At 24.9% G+C, this 15,047-nt stretch overlaps 1 protein-coding gene across 5 annotated transcripts in view; it reads right to left on the reverse strand.

Moving 5' to 3' along the window:
- The window catches only part of LOC100209603 (intersectin-1), a 104,759-nt gene extending 91,286 nt beyond the window's left edge, over nucleotides 1–13,473 (reverse strand). For 2 of the 5 annotated variants that reach the window (XM_065792018.1, XM_065792023.1), the window contains exons 1-4: nucleotides 12,831–13,103; nucleotides 11,137–11,185; nucleotides 10,956–11,039; nucleotides 5,807–5,870 (exon numbers count right to left, since the gene is read on the reverse strand). In XM_065792018.1, the coding sequence (XP_065648090.1) occupies nucleotides 5,807–5,870; nucleotides 10,956–11,039; nucleotides 11,137–11,182 (194 nt within the window). In that variant the 5' untranslated portion in view covers nucleotides 11,183–11,185; nucleotides 12,831–13,103. Of the gene's footprint in view, nucleotides 1–5,806; nucleotides 5,871–10,955; nucleotides 11,040–11,136; nucleotides 11,186–12,598; nucleotides 13,104–13,349 lie in introns of those variants that run through there. The other 3 variants (XM_065792019.1, XM_065792020.1, XM_065792021.1) reach the window with 3 other exon arrangements.
- Between the last annotated feature and the right edge of the window lie 1,574 nt (nucleotides 13,474–15,047).

Genomic DNA, 15,047 nt, shown 5'->3' on the forward strand with positions numbered 1-15,047 from the left:
TATAGTTTTTTAGGAGAAACTAATTTTCGTGCCTACATTTAGAAATTAATTTTGATCTTTTGTTTAATGAGCATTCTTGATTTGCATGTGTAATTATTTCAAATTTTTCTTGTAGGCATAGTATGCATTTTTTGGAAATATTGTTATATGCAGGCGCTGTTTTAAGGATAGACCAATTCAGTATAAAATCATCAATATTTTTTTCTTTTAATTCCCATATATATTTTGACAGCATGGTGTCTTTTGAATACTTTTTATTCTTGAAAGATTGCTTATGATTGGCAAAACGTTTTTTCCATTCACCCTCTGTTATGTCAATATATTGTTTATCAGGTACATTCTTAGAGGAAACACCACATTTACAATTACAATTTTCTGTAGTTTTTTCATTTAGGATTTCTTTTTTGTTTAACAAAGCCTTATTGTGACCTTTTATAATTCTTTCCATATTTTTTGTGCAACTGAAGCTAACTTTAATTGTATTTCGATTAAAAATTTTATGTAATTTATTAGATCGCGGGAAATGCTTATCGACCAATTTTAAAAACACTTTTCCTATTTTAGTAGAAACATTTTTGCTATATGGGGGCTTGAACCAAATTACATTTTTAGTTCTATTTTGTTTTTTTGTATTCTTTTTTTCAGGGTCAAATTTTATTTCAAAATTTTCAAAACCACTTTTTTTAGGGCATCTTCAAATATTCGTTTAGAGGAATTGAATACATTTTCATTTGAGGAGTTTTGGTTTAGTCTGTTATTAATTGAAATCGGGATTTGTTTTAGAACTTGGGGTGGATGGTTAGAGTTAATGTTAATATATAATACTTCATCGTTTGGTTTTTTGAAAGGCTTATATGAATTTTCAGAGAGGTTAAATGTGACATCAAGAAAATTCACAATTTTTAAATTTATGTTTATTTCGATTTGAAAGCCAATATTTAAAAAAAATTTTTATAATATCTTTTCTAATTTTGTCGAGCTATGGACCAGGTTTTCCACGCATTACTATTAAACCATTGTCGCGATAAAGGCCTAAATCTTTTATATTGATTATTTTACTTTACAAATCTAAAATATATAGTCCAACAAATTCACAAATTTCTGCTCCGTCATAACTGCCCATTGTTACATCAAAGCAGTCATGTATGTTTTTCTTTTTCCAAGTTTCCTTATTAAAATAAAGTAAGGTTTTTCTACAATGTTTTATTATACGGATTGTGTCATCAGGAATAGCTGTGTGGCTTTTTGCAAATTCAATAGTCTTATCTAAAATATCTGCGGTTATTGAGGGGTAAAAATCATTAATGTCAAATTGAATTAATGTGCAGTCATTTTTATTTTCGATTATGGAGAACCAATTTATAACATCAGTGGTATTTTTCCACTGCTGTAAATTTAATTTATTTCTAAGAATATTTTTAATTTTGTCCAAATTAATTTTGCTTATATGTCCAATCTCACTTTTTGAGGGAACCAATAACCTACAAGGAAGTTTGTTTTGAAAATTTGGTTTATGGTCTTTTAGTGTTACGAAGGCTTGTGCAGGGGCAGTTGATTCGATTCTATTATCAAGGTTTATTTTTTTAGCAATACTTTGCGCTTCTAAATTAATTGCCTTTTCCAAATTTTTAGGGGCTTTTTCATAAGAACTAGTAATATTGTCGCGTAAAATTTTTTCATAGTTTTCTGTTGTGAGTTGGTAAATATTATTTGTTTTATCAGCAAAAACCAAAATATTAGGGTTTGATTTAATTTTTTTAACATCTAACTTTAATTCTGTTTGAAATTCGTTTTTTATAGGGCCAAACTTGATTGTTTTAATTAAATGTAATAGGTCATTTTCAAAATTTTCTAAATCAGGTATAAAAGGTGGGGTATTTTTTGTTTTAAATCCATAATTATCATTATTATTAAATGTATCATCTATTTTTGTATTTGGTTTTAAGAAAAAAATTCTTTGATTGAAAAAGTTGAGCATTTTGTTAAAAGAATTCGTTGGAAAGCCCATTTTGTTGTATTTGTTGGCATAAGAATCATTTTTTCCTTCCGTACTCCCAAATGCCACAATCTATAGAACTATAAATTTATATATATATATATATATATATATATATATATATATATATATATATATATATATATATATAAATATATATATATATATATATATATATATATATTAATACACACACATATATATATATATGTATAAATATATGTATATATTCATATTTATATATATGTGTATATATATATATATACATATATACATATATATATATATATATATATATGTATATATATATATATATATATATATATATATATATATATATATATATATATATATATATATATATATATATATATGTATATATTTTTTTTTTGTTAATTCACCTCCCCAAGGCCGAGAAGGCCACTACATACGAGGAGGCTACTTAATTGTGGTTATAACCCTCTCTCAACTCAATAACTCCGAAACACGAACCTTAACAAACAAGGCCGCTGCGCGGAGAAACAAGTTGAGCTCGGTACTACCAGGGACATGGTGGGGATCGAACTCGGAACCTCTCGCTTATAAAGCGAGCGCTCTACCACGACACCACTACCGCATATCTATATATATATATATCTATATCTATATTTATATATATATATATCTATATCTATATTTATATATATATATATCTATATCTATATATATACATATATATATATATATATATATATATATATATATATATATATATATATATATATATATATATATATATATATATATATATATATATATTATATATATATATATGTATATAAATTAGTAAAAACACTTATCTAATTTTTGATTACTTCAACACTGTGTTTCACCATCAGTAGGTTCATCAGGAAGAATCATTCAGATTCTTCCTGATGAACGGGCTTTTTTTTACCAGTTTTTTTAAAAATACCTTATTTAGTACTTATTCAAAGCATTCTTTTCACTATTTTAATTTTAATTTAAATAGCAGAAAAAAATGAATTTATCAAATCGCGCAGACTAACTTGAAAATGATCATTCTACCAGCCCTTTTTGTGCGCTGGCATTAAATTTCAAACAGAGAACTTTATATATGTGACTTTATATATCACTTGTATATACTTTATATATATGACTATACTTTATATATATGACTTTATATATCAACTTGTTTCTCCGCGCAGCGGCCTTGTTCCCTAAGGTTCGTGTTTCGGAGTTATAGAGTTGAGAGAGGGTTAAAACCACTATTAAGTAGCCTCCTCATCTGTAGTGGCCTTCTCGGCCTTGAGGAGGTGAATAACAAAAAAAAAAAAAAAAAAAAAAAAAAAAATATGTACAATTAGTCACAAAAGTTTTCAATTTAGAAAAAACACTTAATAAAAACCATTTTAAACGCAAAATTTTTTAAAATTAAATTAACAAGAATATATTGTACAAGAAATTAAAAATAATTAACTAAACAAAAATATTTATTTGTAAAACTGAAAAAGTTTAATTTTTGAATTTATGTCACAAACATTTTCGTACACTAATAAAACTAATAATTCCTAAGTAGTTGATTTAAACTTGTTCAAACTTGTTCGTTCATGTATTTTAATTAAGGTAACAATTTTTTCACCAAAAATTTAGTTATAAACATGAGTTTAAATAAAAATCTTACATGTATAAAGAGATGCGCAAATTAATTATAAAATTGCAAAAAGGAAAAAATCTCTTGTGAAAATTAGTAGTAGATGTTGAACTTTAAACTCGAAAAATAGTTCTTCCAAAAATATTAGACGAAAAATTCAGCATTAAATGGCAGAGTACTTTGAAAGAAAATGTTTATATGCATACTCTGTTAGCACGGATCTTGGTAATGTCAACCTAGCTACCCAAGAACGCCACTTATATAGGTTGATAGCGTACACATCAAGGGACCTTGTGATGCAAATTTTGAAACCATTTAACTTTGGAACTTTGGAACCTGCGGAAAATTTAATTTAAATGTTCAAATTGAGTGAACTTTTGACTTTATAGTGCGACAATAAAAGCACCTGTTAAATGAGAACCACTTTTTATAATTTGATAAAAATTGGTGCAAACGTAGCATACAACCGAACCAAACTCTTGATAAAATTTTAACCGAATTGGTTACCTTGGCTTATATATTGCATGAAAATATTAGCATTTTTTAAAGTATAAACTACTGTCAAAATGCATAAAAATATTAACATATTGTTGAAAAGCTTTTATAAAGATTTAAAAAAATATTAAAGTAACTAAAATAATTGACATAAAAAAGTGTGGAGGGGAGGGGGCGCCAGTCAGAGGAAAACTTTATGAAAGGAAGATTTGTCCTTTAAAGAGCAGTAAAAATCTTTTGTAGGAATGTGTCATCAAATAAAATCTCATCTAAATTGTCAATAAGTATGACAAGTGTCATTTAATTAAATAATTATTTCCTTTAAAGGAAAGAATTATGTAAGAATTATTTCCTTGTAATTTAAGTAATTATTTTCTTGATTTTAATTGTTTGTAATTAATAATAATTGTAGGTATGTTAATGGATTGCTATCCAATATAAAGTCAGGTTAAATTTTGTAAAAAGGATAGTTTGATTTAGTAAAATACCACAATGCCAAATCAAGCAAAGATTCAAAATGAAAGCAAAAATTTATGTGTTTGCTGTCTAAAAAAATGTTTAACACAGCTTACTGCTTTCCAAGCAGATCGAATATGCCAACTGTATATGACAAAGATCAATATCAGTAGTTCTCAGGTACCACAAGGCAAATTGTGAAGAACAATTTTGTGCAGGAAACAAGAGGAGAAAGATGTTATACTTCCTCCTTTGTTTAATTTAAATTCAATACTTTTTATTTCAATTCAAAATTTTATGACGCACGGGACACTCATATACACCAGTATTATTTTTTAGGATGACTTAAGGCACATATTTATAGATCCTTACCCTGCAAATTATCTAAGGTTGAATTGTTTCTGAAAATAAGTTTACATTTTTAACTTACTGTCAGACAATCAATACGCTTTTCGATACTCTCCCTCTATGGTTGACTTGCCAACTGGGACTTAAAGATTTTATTATGCGTTAGATGGGGGCAGAGAGGCTAGGGTTATTGCTCTTGACATATCTAAAGCTATCAACTAAGTTTGGCATATAGGTCTTCTCCATAAGCTTGTTTCATATGGTGTATCTGGGAAAGCTTAATATGAAATATTTCATATTAATTTAATACAAAATTATTAAATAATATAAAAGATAAATCATAACAGCTCAAAAATTGTTTGAGTCGTTATAATTTATTATTTATATTAAATAAAATTGCATTATGACATTTTGGATTAAATATGCGTTTAACTTTAGAGTTTTATTTATATTTATGATATTATATATATTATAATACATATATTTTTACTTTTACTTTACAGAATTTTATACAGGCATAAACCAAAACATAAACTAAAAAGTTTATTAAAAAGAATTTTCTTTTCTTTAATATAGTTTGGAAATTTTAGCAATAAAAAAAAAATGGTAAAACGAAGCATTTTTAAATTAAAAACAAAACAAAAAAACTTGCAAAATCTAATTGATTTTGCTATAATAAATGTAAAAAAAAAAAAGAAAGTTTAAAGACCCTGAAACTTGTGTGTGTGTGTGTGCGTGTGTGTGTGTGTGTGTGTGTGTGTGTGTGTGTGTGTGTGTGTGTGTGTGTGTGTGTGTGTGTGTGTGTGTGTGTATAACATAATATTATGTAAACCATTTTTTAAATATGTAAACTTATTTACCAAATTTGTCCAAGAACCGGAGTGGGTAAGTTTGACCTCATAAAGAACTTCTTGGCCTGTTCACCTTAAAAAGAGAAATTGATATATATAAAGTGTGATTTTATATATATCAATTTTATATATATTAATTTTTAAAAAATATTTAAGATATACATTATCATTAAAAAATATTGTGTGATAAAAATCACACAATATTTTTTAATAATAATGTATATCTTAAATATTTTTTATATTAACTAAATAATAGTAAATAAAAATGTATATAAAAAACTTTGAATGCGTGTTCAGATAACATCTCTGACGCCACACGGAAACAGCCTGTTTTAGTACATACATCAACTAACAATATACACACACACACACACACACACACACACACACACACATATATATATATATATATATAGGCTTTGGCAGGAGTAAATGAGTGCACAAGCTATAATTAGCCTGTCTAAACCCAATTTAGCGGGCTACATGGGCTGCCCAGCCAGAGAGTCTTGCACAGGTTTTTTTGAAAAATTAAAATTATTATGTTTTGATGAAATTTTTTTTATTCGGAAATTTCATTTGTTGATTCATGCCACGTATAGTAAAATTTTTAATTGTAATAATAAATGCTTTTTGAGCGATAACAAGACAGAAAAACAACTTGCAAAAAAAAAAAAAAAAAAACTAACATTTTTTTTTTAATAATTTTTTATATTTAATTTTTATTTAATAATTTAGTAATTGATTAAATAATAAAAAACAATTTTCAAATGTTAAAACATAACCAATTGTTCTAATAAAACAACTATATACAAAAATCAACAATGTGATGTATAACAATGTTATACATCACATTGTTGTTTTATAAAAATAAATGATCTTAATTATAATATTATAAAAGTTCACTCATTTCTCTTATTCTTTGTGAATGAAAATGTCATCGAATATAAAAATTTCTACAACCACTTTATTAACAAGTAGGAGAGTGACAAATCATTTCAAAAGACTTTGGTAATTAAATTTTGAATAGTTTTTTTAACGTTTTAAATGAATAACTTTGCATAATCAAATGATGAATCAAAAGTTGACTTGATCAACTTAATTAATTTCTTATTTGTAATTTTTATGGTAACTTAGGATAAGCTGGACAACTTATCATAAATTTTTTTATACTTAAGCTGGAAAGTTGTCCGGCTAAAGTATAAAAAAAAAAGTATAAAAAGCCTTTAAAAAAAATTATTTTTTTATTAAACATTTGCTTAAGTGCCTTTATAACGAAATACTTAAAAAAATTTATTTAAAAGGCTCTTTCGTATTTATAACATGGCACTTTAAAATAAGACCAAGTTTAAGTTTTTATTTTGATTTTTTTATTGTTTTGGAATTTTTAACCAAGTGGGAATTCAGTGGTATAAGCAGTACTATCAAGAAGAAACATAAAAAGTGTGAAGCAAAATATGCTACTCTTATAAAAATGTGATACAAACTAACAAAAGATTTGATCGCCTGAAAAATGATTTGATCAGCTACTTTTCAATTCTTATCAATTTAGTCAATCAGTGTTGATTGGCAACCTCTAAATATTCATTTCGAGCACTGTATTGATATTTGGAAAGTATTTTAAAGTATTGCGCTGTAATTAAATTTAATTTTAAACTGTATTAAAAATCATTTAAACTAATATAAAATTTATTGATAGAACCTGTTAGATTCTATAATTGATTTTCTATTTAATTTAAATTATTTCTTTAAACAATCTTATACTTGACATAATCTTTTGTTTTGTTTATCCCAAATAATTATTTTATTTTAATTTTTATGTATTTAATGTAGTATTTTTAATAAAGATTTTGTAATAAAGAATTTGTAAACATAATTTATGTTTATAAATGTATCATGTCAAAGAACTTTTACATGATATTGAATTTATAAGACACAAAAAATTTTAATATATTTGTGCAAAGAATTCTCTTAGACAAAAACACTTCTCCCTTTTTTATAATAATAAAAAAAATTTTGAACTTGCTTTTGCATATTATAATATATGGTGGAGAGAATTACATTTTATGTAATGAGTTATAATATTATAATATATGGTGGAGAGAATTTTGTTTTGAAATGAGTTAGCAGATGATAAAAAAAAAATTTCTACGTTCCAAAAATTTATTTTACGTTCCATTGAAATTAATTTTACATTCAACAATTTACTATTTTACATTCCTTCAAAACTAAATTTAAGTTTATAAAATCATATTTAAAGTCTTAATTAAAAAAAACATATATATATATATATATATATTTATTTATTTTTTAAGATAACCTTAGAGTTGCAGATAACAAATTTGTTTTCGTGACAACATTTGGATATTAATTTATTTCGTTTATTCTATAGTTTTACTTTTATCACTGGTATATATATATATATATATATATATATATATATATATATATATATATATATATATATATATATATATATATATATATATATCAGTGCCATACCCAGCGATAGTTTGGGTGGTACCAGTCAAAAAAAAAAAGGTCCTTTAGAAATAAAGTAAAGGGGCCCCTGGCCAACCCCTCCCCCTCTGATGAATTTAAACTCAGGCCTAGTTATGAAGCCTTATGCAGTATGCATCTTACTACAAAATAGCAATTTCCTCTATATGTTAAGCAACAAAAAACAGATAGTTAAATAAATTTTCTATTAACTAAAAAAACCTTATATTAGGTATGCTTTTAAAAATTAAAAATTTAACCTTGAATGAACGTAAAATGATATTGCAATACATTTTAAAGTAATAATTATTTTACATTTTATTTATTTGCAAACTAATTTATTACAAAAAAACGTTAAGATTTCACAAGCCTCAATCGCAGATTTAATTGTATAAAAGAAACCATGAAACATTATTATTTGTTTTAAAAAAGTGTTTTCGTTTAAAAGAACTTTTTTTACCAATTGAATTAAACTTTTTTCTTTCTAAATTCTTTATTCAAATCTAAAATTTCTTTATTCAAAATCTTGTTAAGCTCATACATCATAAGTTTTAATAATAAGCGCAAATTATGTTTTAATATGGTTCATTTAAATATGTAAAAAATAACAATATAAAACTAAATTGTGCTAAGATAAAAAAAAGATATATATATATATATATAACAATTTCAAGAAATAAATAATAAAGAAATATAATATTTTTTGAATAACGAATTTAGATTTCATTAGTAATTTTTGTTATAGTTATTGTTTAAAAGATCTTAATGTGGTGTAAAATATATTAACAAACCAATTTAATTTTTATTGTTATGGGATTACATCTGGTCAGGGTTAGGGTTAGGTATTGGTATGGGATTACATCTGGGTACCAAACTATATACAGCGGTGTACACTTATGGTTGCCCGATGGCAAATACCACCCGAATCTTTTGAAGGGCTACTGGAAATAGTGTATAAAAATTAAAAGTAATAGACTATTACTTTCTATCAACGAAATAACTTTTAATTATTACTTTTTAATTTAACGTAACAATAAAGCAACATTTTTAAGTCGATTGGTGAAGTTGATTTTCTTTATTTTCAATTAACTTACATCATTCTATTTAAATTACAATGCCTATTTTTACAATCTACAATGCTTTTTATAAAGAATGAATGAAAGTTTTAAAAATAATTTTAATATAATGATACATTTTTATCTTAAAGAATAACATCAAAAAAACTTGATCGAAAGCTATTTTATCTTTCCATTATCATTCATTAAAAGTTTAATTACAAAAAAACTTCTTTCTCTCTTTAAAAGACAAGTGCGCAATAAAAATACGACAATGCTTAAAACGTTAGTTCAAATGTTTTAAAAAAAAACTTTTTTAAAAGATGTTCAAGTTGCGAATAGCATTCATTTAAAGTTCAATTACATAAAACATGACACAAATAAAAATGCCAAGACATTTTTAACGCTACTTTATAAATGCAACAATAATTTTCTTACAATAAATTTAACATATCATAACCGCTGAAGATAATAAGTAAAACTAAAACAAATTTTCAAAACCCAATGCTTCTATGTTATTAAAACATAAATTTTGAAATAATTTTTTTCTAATACTACTATTTTATTTTATTAACATTCGGCTGTATGCGTGTGTAAAAAAACAAAAATAATTCTGGAAGAGGCGGGTCTCGAACCACAGAGTTTACGAAGTTAACACCTGATTCAAATAAGCTAATTGCGCATATAAGTAGAAAACAAATAATATACTTATTTTAAAATTTATTAATCTTCTTCCATATAAAAAATAAACTGAATTAAAAAATAAAAATAACTAAATTAATTGACTTATTGCAAAACTAATTATTGAATATTGTATTGTCATCAACCAAGAGTATGTATACAAAATTTGAAGAAAACTTATCATCAGGAAGTGAAACAAAAATAGATTGGAAGATTTGATGCTCACAGCCAGACAGACAGAGATGAGTAGTTAATAAAAGCATTGGAAAAAAAATAATCATTAATAAAAAATATTTTTTTTATAATTTTACATTCATCAAATATGTAAATATAATTTTATTCCATGTAAAAATACACACTTTAAAACTAGTTTAAGACATAAAACTTTTTTTTTAATAATAACAGACAACTCAAAATATAGGCAGGCAACCAAGATTATCTAAATTACCTTTTCAATTACTTTGAAACTAGAACTAGATTAAGTAATTGAAATAAGCTTTGAAATTAATAAGCAAAAGCTTTGGCAGCTTTTGGAGAAAAAAAGAAAAATGGTTTAAATTTTTACAGTTATGGTTCACGCAGATGACTTTCAAAATCAAAAACTTTGATGAAATACAATATAAATTCTAAGCTGACCTTTAGGGTATTAGCATAGTGTTTTGAATTCACCATACAACAGCTTTTAATTTTAGTTTGCCTTTTTTTAACTATAACAAAGTTGCAAGCAACCACTATAAACAGTGGTTGCTCGTTACAAGAAAATTTCCCAAAATAAAGAATATTATAAAAAAGCAAAAAAACAGTTGACAAATGACTAAAAAAAATGTAAACTATATGATTCAAGAAAATATGAAGACGGGAGAGAATTTTAAAGCATAATAAAATACATAAAATTTATATAATAAAATACGCAAAATATAACTAACCAGAAATTTTATTGCTAACAGGATTAAGAGATTGAAATGTCTTTTCATGACGGATTTTTTGATCAGCTTGGATCATCCATACATCTAAATTTTTTTTAGATGTAGTAATTAGTTTATAAGAAATTAATATAATACTACAAGTAATTAATAGTTAACTTTTGGTATCACAAAAATGGCATACCTCCTAAGAACTGAGCAGTTGAGTCAACTCCTTGAAAATGCATCATAATCTAATACCATAATAAAAAATCATAATAAACTTATCCAATAATAATGTTATTGATTTTATAAACTCATGATAACCATAATGTATGGCTACATTAGTTAATTAGGTTTAACAATATTTATAGGAAAAGTAAAAAAGCAATGGATTTAAACATTCAAAGTTCAAAAAAAAAGTGGCATTTTATTTAATTTTTTTAATAAAAAATCATTAATTAGTATTAATAAAATAATTAATAGTTAATGCATTACATACTTTTATAAAATAAAATTTATAATAATTAATTCAATTTAAAAGATTTAATTCTACATAATATATGATCAAATAATTAATACTTTGTATTGATTTTAAATCTTTACTGTTAATTGTATATATTTTTTAAAAAACAATGCCTTTTGTTTGCCATTAGAAACAAAATAGACCAACAATAACAATTACAGAAACTTTACCTTAATATTATTATTGTGATAATATTAATTATATGTATATATTTTAATGACAATGCTTTTTGTTTGCCATGAGAAATAAAATAGGCCAACAATAGTTACAGAAACTTTTCCTTTAGTTTTACAAAAAAATTAGTGCTTTATAAGCCTTGGGTTTTGAGATTAATATCTAATATATAAGATACAGTTGCAAGCACAGTACCAGTTAGCGATAATTAATTTTAAAATTCAAATGACGAAAACATAACATGTACCAATCAGCAAAAAGTTTTAGACAGATTTTTTTGGGTTTTTTAATTTTATAGTAGTTTGTCAGTAAACATCAAATTTATAATCGTAAATAGAAAATAGGCAACAAAGCTTGATTCTGTTCCAGATACTAAATGGTTAATATCTTACAAAAATATCTGCATAGAAGATCTAAAGGCAAATCCAGTATTTTTAAGATAAACTAAAGCTGATGAGAGTGCAAAAATAGTTGAAATTGATAAATCAAACTTATTACATTGTAAATAAATAGATCATTAGGCATTCAGAAGGATAAGCAGTTTATATTGAATTAAAATAACTACAGCATAAAATTCAGTTGTTATTATCAAATGCAATTTAATACAGCAGTCACTCATGATCATTGACAGATTTAATTATTTTGTTGATCGACTTGATAATAGCACTCATAGACAAAACATAAAAAAAACCTATGGATGCATGTCAAGTGTTATCTGCAAAAAGAATTCAAAACACATGAATATATCAGATCTTCATGAATCTAAGATTTAATGATACTTCAATATTTTTAATGTATTGTTTCATGCCCTGTCAGCATCTGCTACAATTAATATGTAAAACAGCTATACATAATGTTACTTATTTATTTAAAATCCTTCACAAACAATTTTCTTAATCTAATAAATAAAATAAAATGTTCCTTAAAAACATAGCAATATTATATTAGTAAAGAACGCTTTTTAAACCTTTTTCTTTGGCTCAACAAGTCTGATAATTTTTCCAATGATCTTAAAGATCAAAGAAGTAAAAAACTTTATTCTTCTTTTAGATGTTTAATATGTGTGGATTCTTTATGATGTCTGTGTGTGTGTGAATGCGAGTGTTTGTGTATTCTAATGAACGTATCTTGTTACAAACATTACAAACATACACAAATAGTTTTTAAGATATTGTGTGTGTTGAATATTATGTACGTACAATTCAAATCTGCTTTTTTTAAGCATAACTACCAACTTCATTATACTTCCATTTATTTATAAACCATATCATAAATCTGATCTCGAAATATATAAGGAAAACAAAATTCTAACTAAATTATCAACTAAGAAATAAAAAGGATTTATTGTATATGGTAACAATATTTATTTCGATACTATTTTAAATAATCACAATTTGTGATTTATTGCGCACCGGATATTAAGGTTTGATAACTTTGCATATTTCGCGTTGGTTTTTAATTTTGGCAAATATAAGGAATGCAGAAGTTAGCCTTGCATTAGCATTATTTTAGGTGTGCCGCCAAAGCGTTTAAGTGGTTTGTAGTGTTCCAAGTACCTTTGATGAGGACCTCAGGCTGAATGATTCCACTAACCATTGAATATCCCATTTTGTTTTTGTAAAATAAGTTCGTCAATGCATTCAAATAATGCTTTAATGCTTAAGAATTTTAGAAAACAATATAAAACTACACTTTACAACTTAAAAATATATGTAAACCTTAAAAAACTAATATTTTTTTCAGACATCGTTTTGTTGAAAACCTTACATAGCGTAAATTGAAGCATTTTTCAGTTCTTTATAGTTCACTCACTGTTTATTTAACTATTTAATATTTAATTGTGGAGGATAAAATTGATCTGATAAGATTAAAATCCACGCTTTAAAACGATTAAAAAGGAATTAGAACAACAGTTATTTATCTCAAAATTAAAATGGAATTATTTTATTTGAACTTAAATAATGCCTAAAATTTTAATTTTTCATTTCGTTTTAATAATTCTTGGAAAGAAAAGTTTTACAGTTTTGTTTAACTAAATTTGAATTAAATCATTTAAAGATTTTTATAATATACAAAAATCAAAAAAAATTAGATAATAATATTACAAAATGGTATTAAATAATCTAAGAAATAGATATTGTTGTGTTTGCCAAAAGAAAGGTCATAGTATAGGTTCAAAAAACGATGTTTGAAATTAAAAATGAAAATATGATAAATAAAGTTGTTGATCATTTTAAACTCGATCGGTTAAATCTTATACAGGATCAGGATAAAATCTTTGAATGATAGTGGTTCTTTTGCTTAATACAAATCATAAAAATAAAAATTATATTTCTAACAATACTCTTATTGAAGATAATTCAAATTACGAATCAAATTCTAATATTGTTCTTGAAAATTAGGACGATTATAATTCTAGGAGTACTGATAACGAATCTGAAGAGTACAATTATGTTGATGACGACAATGGCAATCGTTATTGCGATCAATCTATTGAAGAAAATGCGATTAATATAGAAATCGATAGAATTGCAAATTCAAATTGTATCTATTTTATTTGTAAATATGAATCTGGATCGGCTCTATTTAGCAAAATAACAAATAAAGGGATAATCGATTTTTTGCATTAAAACAAACATATTTATACCAATTGATAGTCGATATTGTCAGTTTCATGTGACAGATAGTAACTGGCTAAAAGATGAATATTTAGATAATATATCAATTGTAAAAAAACTCTGTAAACTTAAATAAAATAATGATACAAGATTCATTTAAAAGCTTACTGTTTAGATATTCAAAACCAGCATCTATATTCACAAAGTTTAGTGATGTAAATAACGTAACAAAATATATTAGATATTGTTTCCAAAATAAAAGTTTTACAAAAGGTTTCTATATTTGGTAAGTGAGTTAAAAACAATAAAAAAAACTATTTCAAACGTTTGAAAGAACAACCACTTGCAGTTTATCTTTTTTGGTTAAAGGCTGGTCTTGATCAAAATTTAATTGCTTGTTATTTGGTTTTTCATGTCGGTTGAAAGTTCAGAAATACTGCCATCAGATAAGAGCCTTGCTTAATACTGATTTTTTGTGCAAAAATTTAGGAGCAAAACCACGATCACAAAAAGATTGGCTGTCAAATAACACAGCTATGATCAAAGATTTGTTTGACTTAAAAGACAAACAGCTAGCAATTATAGGTGATGGTACTTATTTATACTGTAAAAAATTGTTCAAATAGTACTTTACAACGAATATATATAGTGGGCAAAAAAAGGAGACATTTATTCAAGTCTCTTTTAGTATTCACTGCAAATGGTTTTGTTATAGATGTTTATAGACCTTTTGCTGCAGTTATTAATAACGCAACTTTATTAGTTGATATTTTAAAAATAAAAGCGATTTAATAGAAC

Source organism: Hydra vulgaris, chromosome 03, assembly GCF_038396675.1.
Source record: "Hydra vulgaris chromosome 03, alternate assembly HydraT2T_AEP".
Lineage (NCBI taxonomy): Eukaryota > Metazoa > Cnidaria > Hydrozoa > Anthoathecata > Hydridae > Hydra > Hydra vulgaris.